The sequence below is a fragment of the Diorhabda carinulata genome, chromosome 2, assembly GCF_026250575.1.
Source record: "Diorhabda carinulata isolate Delta chromosome 2, icDioCari1.1, whole genome shotgun sequence".
Taxonomy (NCBI): Eukaryota; Metazoa; Arthropoda; class Insecta; order Coleoptera; family Chrysomelidae; genus Diorhabda; species Diorhabda carinulata.
In genome coordinates this window covers 31,064,145-31,084,483 of record NC_079461.1, presented here as the reverse complement: position 1 = coordinate 31,084,483, position 20,339 = coordinate 31,064,145, and the positions used below count along the sequence as shown (strand labels likewise).

Here is a 20,339-nt window from a genome sequence, read left to right as displayed (position 1 = left end):
AAATGAGAAACCGGCAAAGTGTAAAATATATTTCCGATTCGTTTCGAATATCACGTGGAAAGGCACTTGACTTTTTAGCGCGCGTCGGGGGAAAAACGCATAAACCGAGCTATCTTATCAGCAAATTGTCGTAGAGATATGCACCTGGTACCATTATCCATGAATTTAAGTCTTCCTTATAGTTACGCCTTAAGAAAACTGCTTAGAGGGGCGTTTTCACAATAAAATTTACACTATCTTAAAATTTTTCAATACTAACACCCAATTTTTATCCTATAGATCGATTTTTCAGACAATTTTAGTCCTAAAAACCAAAGTTATTCGGTCAGTAAGTTTAGGAATTATTTTCATTCAAACTTTTGAGCTTGTGATGTTAATTTAATTTGAAAATTGCAAATCGTCTCACCTGATAGAGGTGGTTTTTTGATGGATTTCGTTTTCTGAGTGTTACTACTGGACCGATTGTGTAGAAATTTTGTATGCCTCTGTTTGAAATAATACTAAATCGATTTGTATTAAATTTTTTGTAGGCTACAATAAAAAATTTTTAAAATAAATAACATAATTTCTATATTTTGCATACAATTTAGTTAGAATTTAAATTGTGACTTGAAAATATTTCACCACAAATCAATTTAGAATAGTTTCAAACATAAAATTTCAGGTCAATCGGTCGAATAGTTTTTGAGTAACATTCAAAAAACCACCTCTATCAGGTGAGACAATTTGCAATTTTCAAATTAAATTAATATCACAAGCTCAAAAGTTTGGATGAAAACAATTCTTTAACTTACTGACCGAATAACTTTAAATTTCGTTTCTAGGGCTAAAATTGTCTGAAAAATCGATCTATAGGATAAAAACTGAGTGTTAGTATTGGAAAATTTTGAGATAATGTATGAAGAATGGTACCTGGTGCATCTGTCTACGACAATTTGTGGGTGATGCGTTATCCCCCCAACTGTACATTATTAACGTAATAAACTCTCAGAACGTTTTTTTCATATTATTCATTCTATAAAATGTCTAGGTATTATATACGATGTCTAGAGAGTATGTAATTCTGTAATATTTCATCTTCTTCTTCTTTGGGTGCCCTCTTCTAACGAAGGTTAGCGATAACCCCAGCAAAATAATTTCTGTCTCTGGCCCTTCTTATCAGCGTCTGAGAGTCTAAACCGGTCCGCTCGCGAATGTTCTTCAGCCATGAAGCCTGTCGTCTGCCAGGACCACGTTTTCCCTCGATTTTCCCTTCCATCAGAAGTTGCAAAAGTCTGTATTTGTATTCTTTGCATTACTTCTTCGTTACAGATATGAGCGGTCCGATCCTCCGAAAGATCCATATTTCGAAACTCTCTAATTGCCATAGTGAGTTCACCTTAGAGGTCCAAGCCTCCGTTCCATATAGCAAGGTGCTGTATACATAGCATTTCACCATCCGGTACTGGATTTTAAGGTCGAGTGCTCGGAAAACAATTTTCTCATTTTTAGAAAGACATTTCTTGCTTACTCGATGCGTGATCTTATTTCTATATCCGGGTCTATATCTTTTGTTATCCAACACTCCAGATATTTAAATTTCTCGACGTTTTCGATGATGCCACCATTTAAGTTGACAGACATGGGAGGATAGTTGGATGTTTTGGGGAAAATCATGGTTTTGGTCTTTTTGATGTTGATGTTAAGGCCATAATCTTCTCCTATAATTTTCATGCGATCTAAGAGTGCTTAGAGATCCTGTTCTCTGTCTGTAATTAAGACCGTGTCATCAGCATATCTTATATTATTAAGAATTATTCCATTGACTTAGCCCCTTCTCTGCCAAAGACATTAAAATTGTAAGGAAAGAGACAGAACCAGTTATAAATTAGTTAATAATGCCTTCAAGATATGCTTGAATGATGTTAAAGCTGCTACAGTTGAAAGTTGTTTGAGACGAATTCTAAATGGATTACTCTTCCGTGTCATATAAGAAAAATAATTTTGCATAGACTCAGGAAATGTGATTAACCGATAATATTGGGAAATAGCATCTCTCTTAATGTAAAAAACGAAACAAGTAAGAAACGGAGAACGAAACTTATACAAGTGTGTACGAAATTACTAAAAATCAATCTCCAACGGTAGACTTTATGTATGCTTCCTCGAAGGAATAAAAAAAATATCGAAACTGATCAAACAAGATGAGCATCTATAATACCCAATCCGTCGATAGTTTAGACCTAAAGATTCTCAAGAGTACTTTCACAAAAATGTAACAAGCATCAAGTTAGCTGAGTAGGACTAAATGTTTTTGATATATCATCATCTATATCTACTAAAAAATATTTTTTTAATAATTTGTCTTAATCTAAAACGTTCATTCACAACTATTGGAATTAAATAGATTAATATACAATTTTCTCGTTCAGATTTTATTTTAATATATTTCAAAAATCTCGAAAATATTGCCCTGGCTATAATCTATATATAATCTTTTTCACATACCAAACCAATCTTCTGAAAATAATATCTAAATCATTATAGATTTTTTATATCTTGAAATGACATGGATTTTTTACAGAAAGGAACGGAAATTGGTGAATTGATGTTTTCTTTAAGTTATCTTCCGACAGCTGAAAGATTAACTGTTGTCGTGGTAAAAGCACGTAACTTAAAATTCTCCACTGAAATTCCTGGGGAAGCTTTCGTTAAGGTAAGTTCTCTCACATATTCTACATGTATCGACATTGTTGGAATTTATATTTGAATAATGAATGACAAAAGTATATTGATCTGTCGTGAGAATTTATTTTTATGTAGTTACTAAAATATACAGGGTATGATAAGGATAAAACAGGATTGCAACATGTTTTTTTTTGGTTTCTAAATTCAGAGGCTTCCGCAAGTCTTGACTCGAGTCGATAAATATCAAAGAGTCTGTATACGAGGTATATCGCCAAAGTAAGCTTCATTTTTTGGTTATTCATACAAAAACGAGGACAGATACAGATCAAATATTTATTATACAAAAATCTACGAATGTTTAACTAGTTTTCTACGTAGCAGAAATTTTGTAGGTAACATGTTCTTTCAACTCGTTATCATCCTTCAAGTGTTGACAACCAAGGAAAGATTTTAGGTGTAAGAAGTGATGAAAGTCGCCTAAAGGATAATCACCTCATATTTTAGGTTGTCGCACAGTGTGAACAATAAAAGTAGAAGACCAGTAAATCGGTCAAAAATCACTCAAATTCATTTTTGTTGTATTGTTGTACAAGGGTTGCTAATTTAGTTGTAAGATATGGCAACACTGATGTGTGTATGTCAAATCTGACATTACCATCATAAAGTTTGACATTTTTAATGGTGAACGTACTCAGAACGTGTTGTCATACGAGTGCTATTTATGTTGTCTACTGATACTCGATAAAATTCATCTTGGTCAAAAAATGGAAATACATCGCGAACATTTTCGTGCGATAACTTAATAGTAAATATGAGGAGTATTAACAGCCTATGAAGAAGAGGAAGAAAAATATATAAGAAAATGGGCATATTCCATTTCTAAATGGTGTGATTATTAACTGCCAAGTATTTTGCGTAACTGGATTGATATTTATGGAATAGACTCCCGACATTAAATGAGGATTGAAAAAAGATATTTCAACTGGTGACTAGCTATAAATTTAAGTGTTTTTCCTAGTGAAAACCTCACGTGGAGTTCGCTTACCAGTATTTTGTTGCATATTTGTCCTCATTGTGTGGACAGCTTGTCTCCATTTTGTCTTGTCTTAATAATTAAACTTATGACGCAATTTTTTCGTCTTTTGGTCTCAAAATCGTTTTTATCATTTTGGTCTGGACCCGGTATTAACTTTGTAAATGTTAATTTCTGCATTCATATTTAATTTTTAATTTTAACTGAATTCGCGAAAAGTTGATCAAATTCAATCGTAGTGGATTTAATATTAATTAACACCAGCTATATTTTCCATTTATTAACGGTAATATCTACTAACTTCACTTTTCCAACAAGGTCTTTATTAAAATTAGAACTGATATAATAAATTTCAAGCTTTATCAATTAATTACAATTACATCCTGAAATTTAATATAAATTGTCTAAATTAGGTCTGAAATAAATGTACACCTATTAATTTTGTGTCAACAGCAGCTTTATTCAGTTTAATTTTATAGATATTTGAACAAATTGGCACAGAATAAGTAGAAAAATAAACGTGAATTACAAGTTTCAAATATTACATAATAGACGCAATTTTATATTACTATTCTCAGTAGTAGATAAAACATTTTCATCCTTTCTGTTGCTTTATATTGCCGAAAGCAAATTAACTTTCCTGTCTTGGAATTGAATTTTCACAAGAAATATCACCAATATTGTTTTGGTTCACAGTTTCCATTCATCTAAACGGCTCTCTTTGTATTTTGGAATACAATGTATTCATAAAGTAACTAGCTTAGTATACTGGATGTACCGTTAGTCTAAAATAACCAAAAAGGTCTTTCTCTGTACTAAATACAAAGATACATCGCATCTACAGTAGACAAAATAAACTTTTAACTTAAGTAATACCTTTAAGTTCGTGGTTCAATAGGTATATTTTCTTGTTTTTGCCCGATGGATGTCCTCTTTCTTTCATTAGAATCGATAACATGGCAAATAGTAGTAATATAAAGATTTTTCAACTAGTACATGCACAATTATTTGTCCAGCAACTGTAATCGTCATGTGAATAATTAAGAGAATTAAGAGAACCAATGGTGTCTGTTTCGCTTATCATTATTCATCTTCAACACTGAACGTTTTCTAGCTATTCACAAATAATCAACATTGCAGAAACTGATCCATTCGAGGTACTTTAGCTATATATTCGATAGGCGTCAATTACTAAGTCTGATAATTTTTTATAGAATGCAACATAAAGTTGTATGTGCATCCTTTGATATATTCATCACTCCACTTCAACAACTTTTTGTGATTTTTCTAAGGCTTTCGATTGTGTCAACCATAATATTATAATTAACAAATTGCAGTACTACGGTTTCAGGGAAACAACTCTCGCGTGGTTTGAGTCATATCTTACCAACAAGTCATCTGGTAACGGTTGATACTATGATGTGGAATGTGGAGTGCCCCAAGGCTCTGCACTAGGCCATATTTTGTTTCTTCTGTATATAATTAACATCGCGTACCTAAACATCAGTGGTAAAATATGCCTTTCTGCAGACGATACTAGTTTCTCTTGGAGAAACCCTTCATAGGATTATATCTAGTGACCTAATCACCCTTAAATGATGTTGCGATTCTAACTTCTGTGTCTAAAGCTAGTTTTATCATATAAAAATACATTTTATCAAATAACGCCACCATTGACGTCGTGGAATCTGTTTCCAAAGAACTGAACTTATCCACCTCCTTAACAGTTTATTATGCCCTTATTGAGTCGCATCTCCGATATGCCGTTCTCTTCTAGGATACGTGTGGTGCCACTCAATTTGAGCGAATCCTCAAACTACAAAAGAGAGCTGTTAGATATTTAGTCGGTTTAAACAGATTAAAAATTCTGACTGTTCCTTCCTTATTCATATTTGATTCCGTTTTTTGAAGCACGCTTCTCCAATTCTAGAAATATCGTTGCAAGGCTATCCACTAAGGAACGTGGAGAACGACCTTCACCTACCTACTCCAGGTTCATAATTAGTTAAGGGCTCAATATTTTGCAATGCAAAAAAATGCACAATCACTTGCCAATTGAAATCAAATCAACATCATCTTTTCCCGCATTTCGCAATAATTTGAAGGCATATTCAATGGAAAGTGCCTTCTACTCTGTAAACGACTTCTATTATAATAATAATATTATTCAATTCCGGGCATACTGTTTACTGGTTTAATTTTGCTATGGACTTATATACTAATTATTACCTATTACTATTACCTATAATTTTGTTAGTATTCATTGTAGTTTTCTTCTGTATATTGAAACTTTATTTTATTTATTTTTATGTTTGTTTTTTACTTTTTATGGACTTTTGTCTACATTAACAGCTAACAATTTCTTGACACTGACGTATTAAAAAAAAATTCAATTTCAAATGGATTATATTACAGGTATACTTGATGCAACATAATAGAAAAATAAACAAGAAAAAGACTTCAATCAAAAAAGGAGAGAAATGTCCAATATTTAATGAATCTATGATGTTCAGTGTGCCTGCGCATACTTTGTCGGTAAGTCAAACTCTTCTAGCTTGGTTAGTCCAAATAATGTGTACCATCAAGTAGATAGTTTGTCAATCTGGCGTTAAAATATTGTTGTACTACATTGTAAATTATTGTAATTTGATATTTTCCAGACAATTCAATTAAGGCTTACTGTAGTTGAAAATACAACAGATGAAACAAACCGTGCAAAATCGATAGGACATGTTATCGTCGGTGCCCAAGCAAACGGTAGATCTTTGGGTCATTGGAATCAAATGTTGACAGCGCTCAGGAAACCTGTGGCCATGTGGCATTGCCTCAGAAAACAGTCTGAAGAACCAACAAAGTTCAATGCACAAGATTAATACGTAAATAAACTCACTAATTGTTTTGCGTTTTGAAGATAATGATAAAAAAAAAGTTTTGATGGTCACATCAACTTTATCGTTAGATCACTTTACTAAAGACAAATCAGTATTTTTTCAAAACAATTGAAACATTGAAAACGGTCCAGAAGAAATTATTGTATTTGAAAATGTAATTTTTTCATCGACAACTTTTGTGACTTTTTCGTATTTTTTAAACTCTTCTCCTTTGAGCTCTATAGGCTTTACCCAACGTTTAATTAAGTTTTTTATTCCTTCTAAGATTTGTTTGAGCTATATTCCTTATTCCTGAAACCATTTATTTGGTTTTAGGAACAAGAAATAGTCAGTAAGGTTTAAATCGCCGAAATAGGGCTGAGTAAGCAATTCGTAGTGTATGAGATTTGAGCTTTACAAAATAATTTATTTTTCGGCCAAATCCTTTTTTCATACCTCATTGAACTAGCCCAATAAGTTGGATTAATACCTTTAGAAAGTAGTTAATTTGGATGATATCGCGTATATCCCAAAAAACGGTTGCCATGATTTTAGTGACTTCTTCGGCACCAATGCACCCAGAGACACCTACTGCTTTGACTACTATATGGCCTCGCGTGTATTGCGGTTAAGCCACCAAACATTTCTGCTAAATTGTCACACGACAGCGTTAGATGTCGATTTTGAAAAAACAGGACACTCATTATCAGCATCTCATCAAATGATAAGTTAAAAGCTCTGAGTCACGTACGATACTTATAGCTTACGGAAACTCTCGCTCATTCAATTTATCGAGAATTTTTTGTTTCCAGAGCTTTAGGAATCTTCCGCGTTTGTACACCCAAAATAAAATTCAGTAAACCACTCTTTCATCAACTAAATTGAAGCAAACTTGCCGTGTAAACTATTTTTTAGTGATTGTAAACTGTTTCCAAGCTCAAACTGACACATATTATTCAGATTTTAACTAAAGTCAAATGACTCTATTTTATGGATAGAAGCTGTATTGTTGTTTTAGTTAAATTAAAAAAGTCACGTCGTACAATTTTTTTGGATCCAATCTAGTCATCAATAAGTCGACAAAACCACATATTAAGTCGTTTGGTATATTTGTGGTCTTACGATAATTGTTCAGTATCAATTTACTCTCGTATTAGAAAGTAATATTGAATCGTCTATCAATAATGCGTTCATCAATCTAAAATGTTCAGATATAGAGAAGTTTTGCTTCAAATTTCAGTTTGGATGTTTCTCAAACTATCAGCACATGCGTAATTTTAGGAGAATCTAATACCTGATCCACAGATTCACTTCTTATTGCTAGTTCCTATATTTCCATCAAAAAAAAGGAAGACAGAATTTGAAATTTGAAAATTGTTGTCGCCTCCTTTGAGAACACTGAAAATCTCACTTAATCGCGTTGTTATGTTAGCACAAATATACGACACTGGTAGGCCGTCTTCTTCTTCTTTATGGATATGCAAGTATTCATTGTTATTATTAACTTTAGGACGTTTTTTTTTAATGTTTTTTGTCTTACAAAAATTATATTGAAATTCTTTGCGTAAAACAAAATAATTCTTAGTCTTTTCCATGTCAAACTGAGACTTTGGTGAAAAGCCACTGTCTTGTTTATTCTTTTTTGGAAAGCTAGCGACATAAAGTAAAACTGCGAATCAGGCATAAGTTGATTTGAAAACGACTACATACATACATTTTGCGTATGACTTATATGATTAAGTTCATCGAAATCTTATACCATAATTAATTTAGCATTTTATTATTAAAAATCTTTTTCAGTGGAAGTTATTTAGTTTCCTGTTCTCTTTCTAACCACATTGAAATTATCCTGGATGTTGAGTTAAATGCTATTTTTACGTAAAAATGTACCGAAGCCGCAGAAGTGTTAAATTTGCCAATTTGATCGGATACTGTAGTGTCAAAATCAATGTCTTTACATTGAGTGATTATTTTTATAATACTAAAATTATTACAAAATTTTTAAAGAAAATGTTATAAAATTACGTTGTGTGAACAGTTTAAAATGGAATTTACAGAAGACCCTAGGCTATGGAGGATAGAGCTAAGGAGAACTCTATGTGTGTGAAAAGTCTCCGTACTATTGCGAAATAATATAAAATAATAATAATAATAAATAATAAAATACCTACTCCTGCAGATTTATATATCTTTCATAGCTTTCATAGGACTTCTACCATCTTACTAGTTGATGATGTTAGATATATTACTGCTTTTAAATGACACGGGAGCTGCAAGAGTCCATTGGTAGCAGAAGGCTACGAGGATGATTCTATGACAAACAAAATAAATACTGAAAATAGAATAATCCAATCAATAGAGAAAAATCAAAGAAATTTTACTAATTACAAATTAAATTAACAGTTAACACCACCAGTAATAAATATTTTATCACTGATGGTATTTGTATAATCGTGGAGGAAGTACCTAAGTCTTCTATTTGCCTATAACGGGTGTATCATTCACTCGTCCTACGCATCCTATCGTAATTTCAGCCTAGTAAATAATAGCCATCATTATACGCTATACTATTTTTCGCTTTCAGGAGGACACATTTGAGTGTCCCATAAGAGAAAGTGCTCTTTACCTCTACCCTCCATACTCTAGATGCAGATTATCTACGGAAGGATCTCTTGGATAAGCTAACAAATGAGAGAATTTTGAGCGTCATCTTAAATTAATGCAGCGTCAAAACTAAAGATCGTTTAACTTTTTATAAAATAGCAAAAACAGTTTTCTGATGAAAAAAAAATTGAAAATGCCACGTCGGATTTAGGTACAATTGTACATGGACGTGCAGGTAATTGGCGCGGTTTATTACCAAGGCCATAATATCTGGCTGAGGCTGAGCTCCCTCCACAGGCGCCCAATGGATAGATGAAACGGAAAGGATACATTTCATGGTTGTTTATTACTATTACATTGTTTGATAACTATAAAATCTAAAATATAACAAAGTGCTGGTCAGTTGATCAAGTATTTAATAAGTTCATCTTTGATGTTTACAGATCTCTCGTGATTTACTAGATGCTTGTTTCCAATTTAAACGGTACACACTGTATAACTAGCGGTACAGTATATTAATAAATTTCAATTATGTATAGGTTTTATTTTATCGATGTACCTACGACTGAACTAATTTTTCTCATTCTGCATATTAAGATGGCCTATTAATTATAGTCCACAAAGAATGGTGGACAAATAAGTTGTGTATTTAAAGAAAAATTGTTTGTTGTACGATGTAGTTGATTTTTTTTGTAAAAAAAAATAATAATTGGAAGTGGATTTATTTCTAAACTTATCTTGTACGCTTAATTTTTGTTGTGAAGTCAGATGATTACTAGAAAGTCGAAAATTCAACAAAATAACCCCCAATTTCGACTACAGTGAATATTATAAATTAAATATATTTAAAATATACATTTGAGTTTTAATGAATTTCTGTAATAATAATTTTTCTGTAATATCAAATTTTTTACCCTTCTGATAAAGTATATTCTTTGTAGTAAAATATTTTTCATCGCCATTTCTTTGATTGTAAAAAAAAGAAATTATCAGTAGTTTCGAAATCCGTAAAAGCTTCATTTTTGCATTGTCCTGATAGAGAATAATTTTTATCTTAACCAAATAAGGTCGTTTTTTCATACCTTATGAAATTCCAAGTTTAAGTAGTTTTTTGCAATAATAATTCATTATTTTTGTATAATTCTTTCAAGTTATATACGAAGTGTGATCAAAAAATACGATAATAAAAACAAAGTGAATTGGTACTTCAAAGTTTGAAATAATTTCGAATTGTGTTGCATGCTGTAGACTCGAAATCAAACTTGTCCAAGTGTTTTTTAAAATACCAACGTTACGATCTTTAATGTGACCTTCATCAAGGCTTTTTAAATTCATTAGACGTCAGTCAAAAGATGAAATACATATATACATATTCCACACGAACAGATATCAGTCTGATAGATGTATCTTAACAGGAAAATTATCTCCTTGTGCGGAATATGTATTTCATCTTTTGACTGACGTCTAATGAATTTAAAAAACCTTAATGAATATCACATAAAAGATCGAAATGTTAGCATTTTAAAAAACTCTTCACACGACAGTTTTATTTTGAGTCTTAACCCAGCACAACATTCGAAAATACATACTAGGAAGGACGATAATATCAACAATGACATTTGAAATAATCCTTGAAAGTGTAATGCCTTTGGCTATGAATTCACTTATCAGAATATAGAATCCATAACTGTCAATATTTCTGGAAGTTTTCTTCGAAATGATCCAGAAACGCGTCCCCTTTAGAATATTTGCCAGAGCTAGTTGTCGAAAGGAATAAAAAAACCAATTGTCGATTTTTCAGGTCTCTTTCTTCAAACATAGTTTCGTACGAGTACCAGAATCGTCACTCTTAAGTGACTTTTAAATCCCTCATATCACTAGTACAAAGTCTTTTATTTACTACATCAGCATCATTGACAGATTTCAACATTTTGTGAGCTTCTTTGGCCCACAATTTCAATACTGTAAACATTATCTCGCCACAACAGATATAGTAGAAGACTAACAAATATGAAGCTGTTTTTCTCAACAAATTTATTCCCCTTTCTTTTGATAACACCTCGTAGTTGATATGAGAAATAACTAGTCTTTTTTCTTCCTATATTATTTTAAATTCTTCCGAGAAAACATTTAGTTTACTTTTACCTTGAATAAAAAATTTTAACCTCACATATTTATAAAAATCCGGTTACTAAAATATCACGTTTACAATTTTCAAAAATAACTGACTTCTCAACAAAATATAAACTTAAGCAATCACTATTTAATTATTCACATGCTCAGCATTATCAATTGATTTGAAATCAGCAAAAGGTCAGTACCAAACTTAAGTTATATTACCAAATTTTTGGCACCGCAGAATGATCTTCCCAGAGGGAATAATCAGACATCTAGCTTTTGAACTTATCAAATCACCATAATTATTTGAAACTTAGCAGGTAAATGAATAAAAGTCGGAAATATTTAAAAGTAATCTTTATTTACACCAAATATGAACTTTTGTAACTTCACAGACAGTCAACGCTGTTATCTTACCCGGCAATACATCTCACTCTTTTCTCTCCAATATCTTCTTTCAAGCAGTCACTGAAACCAAGCTATACCGTTCCTACTAGTCACTACCGCCACAGGAAGCACCTGATGAGACTAGTTTCAAAGAAAACTGACGAGTTTAGAATCTGAGGGGTTCGAGGTTACTTAGTTCTAGAACACCTCGCCAATGCTAATGCGGGTAAGAAACATGAAGGAACGAAGATATGACCTCCTTGAAGCTAACGAAGATACTGGAGTTCATTAAAACCATAGAACTGAAAGGAGAGTTGAAGTAGATGTTGAAAGCGATAGGGTACAATAAACATTGAGGTTTTAGTACAATGTAACCCATGAACGACGAATACCTTACCATTGCAAGCATACACATGGCAGACTTCAGATAAGATACTTGTAGTAACCTCCCTGAAGCTAACGTAGATACTGGAGTTCATTAGAACCTTGGAACTGGAAGAAAAGTTGAAATAAATGTTGAAAGCAATAGGGCTATAATAAATCTTGAGATTTCAGTGCAATTGGACCCCTAAGCTAGGTATACCTTGCCGTTGCAAACATACACATGGGATACATCAGATAAGAAACCTGTAGGAACAAAAATGTGACCACCTGGAGCCTAATGTAGAAACTGGAGTTCATGAGAACTCTGGTACTTGAAGGAGAGTTGAAGTAGATGTTGAATGCGATAGGAGTACAATAAACCTTCAGATTTCAGTGAAATTTAACCCCTCGGCTAGGAATACCTGGCCAAATGGCATACTTTCACATAAGAAACCTGTAGGAACGAAAATGTAACCTCTTGGAAGTAATAGGGATACTTCATTTCATTGGAACTGGAAGGAGGGTTGAAGTAGATGTTGAAAGCGATAGAGGGCACAATAAACCTTGAGATTGCAGTGCAATGTAACCACTAAGCTACGAATACCTTGTCATTGCAAGTATATAGATGGCACACTTTAGATAAGAAACCTGTAGGAACGAAAATGTGACGTCCTAGAAGGTAATGTAAAAACAGAAGTTCTTTAGAACTCGGGAACTGGAAGGAGAGTTGAAATAGATGTTGCAAGAGATAAAAGTACAATAAAGTGTGAGGCTTCAGTGCAATGTATCCCTAAGCTGGGATTACCTTGCCATTGCAAGCATACACATGGGATACTTAGATAAGATATGAAACCTGTAGGAACACAGATATGATCTCTTTGGAGCTGACGTCCATGAGTCCATTAAAGCCCTGGAACTGTAAGACGAGGGGAGAAACAGTTCTAAATTTCAAAAAATTAGAAACTATAGTGAAAGAATATAACAGACCTGAAGTGCATATTGAGTAAGATATTGAATAATATGAGTACCTATTATAAAGCTTTCTAATAAATATGTTAGAGTAAAATACAGAATAATAGTTATAAGACTGCATGAATATCAACAATAAACGGTTAAACTTTAAAATGATGAAGAGCAAAAATGAAGTTTGAAGTTTCTAATACCAAAAGCTTTATAAAAAGTATTATTAATAATGGAGATAGGTAGGTACTTATCTTTTTAGCAATTATTTCTGATATACCCTATATATATTCAAATTTCACTCATATACAGAGTATTTATGAACATATTACATATTTTTATATAATTGCTGAGTAATGTCAATAATGCGCATTTCGATAAGTATATCTATAACTTTGTAAACATAGTTGATTCATATCAAAGTAGTGATTTCAACTTCACGCTTTTTAATTAAAGAATATTCCAATGAATTTTGTTAAATGTACATAAAAATCTGTTGGAGTGGATTCCACAATTAATGCAATTCGGCTTCTCATGTATTTTTTTTTCTTATTATTCATTTCACACGTGCGTAATCTCTGACTATCAGTTCAAAACTATTAACTAGCGCATGTAATACGACAGTCACTGGTAACATCCGGTAAAAAAATATATGTATACAAGGATAGCCGTTTATTGACGGTCCGTTGTCTGGTGAAAAAAGTGGACGTCTACAAGCGCTTTTACAGTCCAAACAAATATCCATCGCGGCTCCCCATAGATGTCTCGCTATTAATACCTTTATTTAAGTTTGTTATTTTTGGAGGACAGGCTCGGTTAACCAAGACTTGGATAACCGGGAGTTTACTGTATCTCTACTTTGCGTCTGCCTTGAATTTTAAAAAATTTTAATTAGGGGTATTTTAAAAAATTCGAAAAGGTCAGAAGGAAGGGGCAAAATATTGATATTTTATGTTGACGCCATTTTATGATTTTTTTGGCTAAGGTCAATTCGATAGCGACATCTTTACAGATTAAGAATTTTTGATTCCAATCAATATGAGAGCTAGAATCAAGTCAACCAGGGTGAACAGTTTTTTTTGTAGCCCACACTTTACCGGGCTGTAATTTATTGAAATTCTGATTTCTTTATATTTTTAAAAAGTCAATATACATCATACAAAAAAATGGATAGTAAAAATCCCTAAAATTTAGGCTTTTAGATCAGAATACCCCCTTAAATAGGTTGATATTTTCTAACATTTAATAATCTGATTATAATAATTACAAAAACAAAACGGTATTTGAAGAGTTTAAAAATCGATTCTAGTCAGACAAAAATAGAACACCTACATACTCAGAATACATTGGATTATTCTAAATTACCCTGTTCCTGAATCATCCTTCTAACACCCTTAAAAGTGTTGACTTCCAAAATATGTGATAAGTGAAACAATGTTACTGTTGAAACTATTAAAATTCTATTGTATATTTATGGATATGTTTTTCATTCGTTCTTCAACTCGTTAAGTGTACCATCTTTTTGACAATAAAACATTTGTGTATACCTTTTAAATCAGTGTAGATGAAAAATGTTTTTTTAGATAAATAGATAGTCATGATGAAAACTTTGTAATTGATGCAAACGAAAAATATCTTATTCAATTCTCTGGTATTTACTACTTCAATATTTTATTTCCAATAAATTCCTAATAAAATACAACAAAAATCGAATCGAATACAAAAAAAATAAAAAATATAAACAGTGCTTTAAAAAGTGTAACCACGTATTTGGAATTATTCTGACAGGAGGTGGGAAAATAGAAACAAGTGGATTATATATAAATATCAGTTTACAACGTTCTTCGATGTCTTCAGATCTCTAACTGCCATCTGTCTCTAGCCTACCATTCTATTAGTTCTCTCTCCAGCTTCTTCCTAGTCTTCCTCTTCTCTTACACTGCTGTCTGACATTCTTTGTACATGATCATACCCGACTAGTTGTTTGATTTTGATGTCACCGATAAATGTGTGTCTAAATCCCATCATCTCCCTTATTCTGTCATTTCTTATCCTGTCCTCCCTAGATTTACCCAGCGCTTTTCCATTTCTGTCGTCATTTCACTGCCATATGTTATAATTTGCCATATTTTTTGCCTCTTGATATTATTTTATCCCATAATATTCCATTTATCATAGTCTTTTGTCCTGTATATCTCTCTTTGATTGCTGTGTCATGTATTCCTTGCAGCGTTTTATTTCTATCCCGTCCTCTTAAGTCGATGTCTTCTGCTGTTGTTCCGGTACACATACATTCAGTTTTTTTTGTAAATTCATTTCCAGATTCCATTTCCTGTAATCTTCGAGTCATGTAACTTAAATTATCATGATCCTCTGGTATTAGATCCTGCAAAGCAAAGTATATATAGTATAGTGGTATATACACTGGGAGGTATTCTTATCCTTTTGCATTTCCACAGTTCGTTGGACTGCTTTTATTAACCTGTTTGTGATATTTGTTTATTGGCTAACAGGTACAATGTCATAAACCTTCTTCTCCACATATAATAAATGTATTTCTTGTTCTATTGCGGTTTTTTATAATCATTTATGTAACACAGTATAGGTGGTCAACGGTGGATCTGCAGGCCCTGAAACCAGCTTCTATGTCCTTATATGGTTGATTACTAAAAAAATCTTCAATTATGAAAACACCATTAAAAAATTTAAGGTGAAAACAAGAATAAAATGGATACAGTCATTAAAGGAACTGGGATCTATAACTATTGTTGATACACTTTTTTCACATAACCTAACCTCTATCATTCTTACCAAAAATGAAGATCTTTGTTACAGATCTTGTTATTCGATTGTGAAAATTATACAAACTCAAATCTAGATTCTCTTTAATTAATACCAAAACATTTTTCATATATACTTGATTGATTCCGTAGCTACAACCAATAAATATAATATCATCTCCAAAACATCCATCAACAATCTATCATGTAGTACATATGAATACGTTGAGAACGAAAATATATGTTCTATTACAAATACAATTTGATCTGTACTTTTTTGCTTTATATACGCTGTGATACAATATATAAATAAAGGGCACATCTAATCCCAACAGATTTTTATTTTGTTTAGAACTTTGCAGATGTTAAGGGTAATTAATTCTGCAATAGATAGCACCTGCTTTTATACAATGATAGGATGAAAATAGTCTGAGATGAAAGACTGACAGGAGCTATTATAAAATCAATTTGAAAACTTATACCCATTATATTACACCCTGTAATCACAAAAGAAACAACTACCAAAAATTGTTTAATTGAAGAAATCGATGATTATAATAATTATTAATAAATATTTTCTTTTCGCAAATCATTGATTGTTTATAAATTATAATCCTAATGTCCATACCTAAAACAAAGAGAATACATATTCAGAATAATTGAAATACAAACATTTAGGTTTTATATTTTCATCCATGAAAAGATTTGAAAATAGTCACTATAATTTTGCAATGATAAATAAAAATTCTATTATGACAAACTATCCTAAAATGGGAATCCTAAATGGTAGAATTGTAAATAGTGCAACTAATGCAAAAATATCCAGTTTCTGTGTGTATTGAACACTATGAGGTGTGGCTATAACAAAACTGGTGATATAAAATATTTCGTTATGCTAATATATATTATATATTCAATAATTATCACCTCTACCCCTACAGTGCTTCATAATAATTATTGAAAAAGTATTACTAAATATAGACATATATGTTTCGAAATGAGTGTTTTGAATTATATAAAAAAACTTACTTTTGAAATTCCCATTCTCTATTATCCAAAGGGCATACTTGTCTTGTTTTTAACCATCTAGATATGCAGTGAAAGTGAAAGGCGTGCTGCAAATGAAAGAAAATTGTTTACAAATGTCACATAATGATATCCAATCTACTCAAATTTTCTCTCGCATATGATTTCTGTATCTCTCATGGCGTTATTATCCAGTGTTTAACTTAACATGTCCCTTCAAAGTACCATAATCATGGATGAATATTTATTCGTCCAAGACCATAATTATGCTTATAGCTTGATTTTGATGATCGACCTTCAAATACTGAGAAAAATTTACGGGGCTGGCCAAGAAAATAACGCATGGAGACGTAGACATAACTCCGAGCTCTACAACTTATACATGGGTTCAATAAACAAAGACATAATAGCAACAATCAAAATTGGCAGGCTTAAATAGGCAGGACATCAGTGACCTCACAAAAAAAAATTTTAAGGTGATATCAACAGGCAGTAGAGGCAGAGGGAGAACAAGGCTAAGATGGAGATATGGGGACTCTGAAAATGCTACAAACATTGGTACAATAATCTGAATGGTCTTTGCAAGAAACCAGAAAGGATGGCGTTCTAGGCTACTAAAAGTTGAAGCCCCTCCTGTAGTGCTAAATATGATTATAGAAACTAAAGATATAACAAAAAAATACTAAAATAATGAAAACAATTGTCAAAATCAATGAAACGGTTTATTTTTCTCACCCTCTAGCATCAATTGCAACTCTGAAGTGTCTCAATATACTTTGAATCTCATCTCTGATAAAATTTTGATCAACAGCATTTCATATTCAATAAAGCTTATAAGAGCCAATCAATTATTGTTAGCTGGCCTTGTCCTGCTTGGATTTCAATCTTTTCAAGGTATTTTTAATTATTATGTATGATGAGAAAATTTTCTGCAATGCACCTATGAATATTAAGATGACCTCTTCTAATATCATCATATCATGGTTGTGGCATTCAATATTTATGCCTCACACCATCATTGATTCATCACCATATGCAAAACCTTAGTTGTTTGCAAATCTCACTTTCTATGTATTGGAACATATCAATCACAGATGAATAAGAATCAGTCCAAATGATCTCCAGCGAATAAAAAAAATGGAGAATATCTTCCGTGGTTAATGTACGGCTATTAGGTAGTTAGTACTAAATAAACTGACATAATTAGAAGTTCTGAAGATTTTTGTTAATTTGAAATATTTGAAAAGTTCTAATTATTTAAATAAAAAATGCACAAAATCATCACTACCGGTATTTGACAAATGCAGATTTTACATAGGTACTTTAGTTAAAGTTATTTTTCATAGTTTTAGTTAAATTTTGGACTAAATTTGGATGGTGCCACATGAAACCATTTACATCCGATCTTGTAATTTTTTGCATTAAGATCGATTTTCTTCAGCTCAGCTGCTAGGTTCATAGCACAGGATATTATATCAATCTTTGTTATTAGAAACTTTCTCTTTGCTTTTCTTGTTCTGGAGGGAATATTGGGGAAGGTTCCATTTTTTCTACTCGGGATAATTTCCAAGATATTTTCCCCAAAGGGTGATTCTTGGTACTTTAAACTGTTTTGTAATAGTTACTATGGGCATACTATCACAATAAATGGAGACGATGATGGTTTTCTTAATTTTGAAGATCAAACTAGAAAGTGTCGGCTAGAGGTACACTGTTTAGCTCTGGTGCTCTTACCTTAATTAGAGCACCCCATCAGTACAAACACTGTACACATTTCATTTGATTGAAATATCAAGGATTTATTCTAAATGAATTCCAAGAAAATGTATCAAAATTACAAAAATTACGAATATCTTCAAATATTGAGGGGAAAGATTTTAATCAATGGCTTTTTGATGGAAAGATATTTGAATAATTCCTTTTATAAATCTCTGGAAGTTGTTATGGTTCACAATTCTATTTGTGGAGTACTTGTGAAATATTTCATTCATTTATTCTGTTTTATTTTAGATAGTATACATTAATGTGTGATACTACTAACTCACATTACATACTCCCCAAGCCACAGTACATTCTTCGCTGGTAGCAGAAGCCTGATTTGCTTGACATTCAATACACAAGTCCATTATGTGATTCCTGCAGATAGCACAATTATCCACCACAATATCTAAAAAAATTGCAAAACATATTGTTTAATAGTTCAATATAATCAAATAGAAGCTTAAATTGAATTATTGTATTTGTTAAGGGACAAAAATAAATATTTAAACTTACCCCATGCCCATAAGGCTACCGCATTCCACTGAAATTGTAAAAAATTCTCAAGTTAATATTATCATAATAATTATAAGGAAATTAAAACGAAGTGTTATGAATGTTTGTATAAAAATTGCATGCATTGAATTAAATTCTGAAATATCTTTTTAGTATGGATAGTACTCAATTTATCCAAATTCTAAGTAGAAAAGTAATTCTGTGTATTCTAGAAATGACTATTAATAAATGGCTTCCAGAAAAAGAAAAATATTTTGCAGTAATAATCATATTCAAAATTTACTTTATGAAATGAAATATACAATCAAAATAGGTTATGTATAGAAACAGGGTTCTTGGTGTATTATGAGAAATAGAGATTAAAATGTAAATCAACAGCAACAAAAAAAGTATTATTAGTTTTGGTAAAATATAAAAATTGTACATCCTTCAAAATGGGTTTCATATTCACCTTTTTCACTTCGAAACGTTTCTTTTCACCTTTGGAACTACTTGATGTAGGCAATTCGACTTCTTCGGCATCAACATCCATAGCAGTGGCCATTTCTGTTTTTGAAAAAAACTGGTTTACTTGAGATTCCTAAATGTGATATTTTTTTGTGACAAACCTAAACGTCACTTTTTATTTGATGCACAGAGATGAAATTTTCAAATACACAAGTCATAAAAAGGCTATTTTCTGTTTAAGGTTAAGTGAATGACAACTGACAGCAATACTAATCGGCCTTGTCTACTAAGCCTACTTATTTTCGGCCACTCGGTATGGTTCTTGAAAATAAGACACCAAAGCCAACCAACCGACAGGCTTTAAATAAAAAATTAGTAATTCTAATGCAATTCGCAAGCGATGTGGAAGCACAGCACACATGCTTGGCATACTAGAAACAATGTTAGCATTTTTAATGCAAATCAAGTTGAAACCTTAGACTAGGAAAAAGAGAGGACACGTAACCTTCAAAGCTTGTCTGCTACAATTTGGCCCCAAGTGAATAGCGCGCTGTGACGTATCAAGGGAAACGAAAATTTTACTAGTTAATTATGCTTTTAGTTTTTCTCTAATAGCTATTTAAATTGAACAAATTAATTCAATTACATCTGTTATCATATTTCTATAAAATTGTTATAGAAATATGATATCTCTACTCTAAGGATGAAACTGTAGTGACATGGTGCACAGATATTGCGTACTAGAACCAAATTAGACAATTAACTGGTGAAAAGGCGCATGTGCAAGAACTGTTCCTAAAGTCGTCGGCA

General features: G+C 31.9%; 2 protein-coding genes across 4 annotated transcripts in view; one reads left to right on the top strand and one right to left on the bottom strand.

Annotated features, from left to right (window-relative positions):
- LOC130890919 (synaptotagmin-12) overlaps positions 1-9,339 on the top strand; it is a 32,791-nt gene extending 23,452 nt beyond the window's left edge. For all 3 annotated transcript variants that reach the window (XM_057795346.1, XM_057795345.1, XM_057795347.1), the window contains exons 8-10: positions 2,564-2,695; positions 6,116-6,235; positions 6,361-9,339. In XM_057795346.1, the coding sequence (XP_057651329.1) occupies positions 2,564-2,695; positions 6,116-6,235; positions 6,361-6,573 (465 nt within the window). In that variant the 3' untranslated portion in view covers positions 6,574-9,339. The remainder of the gene's footprint in view (positions 1-2,563; positions 2,696-6,115; positions 6,236-6,360) is intronic.
- A 2,295-nt stretch (positions 9,340-11,634) lies between these two features.
- LOC130890920 (RING-box protein 1A) lies at positions 11,635-19,798 on the bottom strand. The gene is made up of 5 exons (XM_057795348.1): positions 19,534-19,798; positions 19,083-19,110; positions 18,854-18,975; positions 16,812-16,897; positions 11,635-16,410 (listed from the first exon to the last, which is right to left on the bottom strand). The coding sequence occupies exons 1-5, from the start codon at positions 19,624-19,626 to the stop codon at positions 16,398-16,400; spliced, it is 342 nt and encodes a 113-aa protein (XP_057651331.1). The 5' UTR covers positions 19,627-19,798; the 3' UTR covers positions 11,635-16,397.
- Positions 19,799-20,339: the final 541 nt, after the last annotated feature.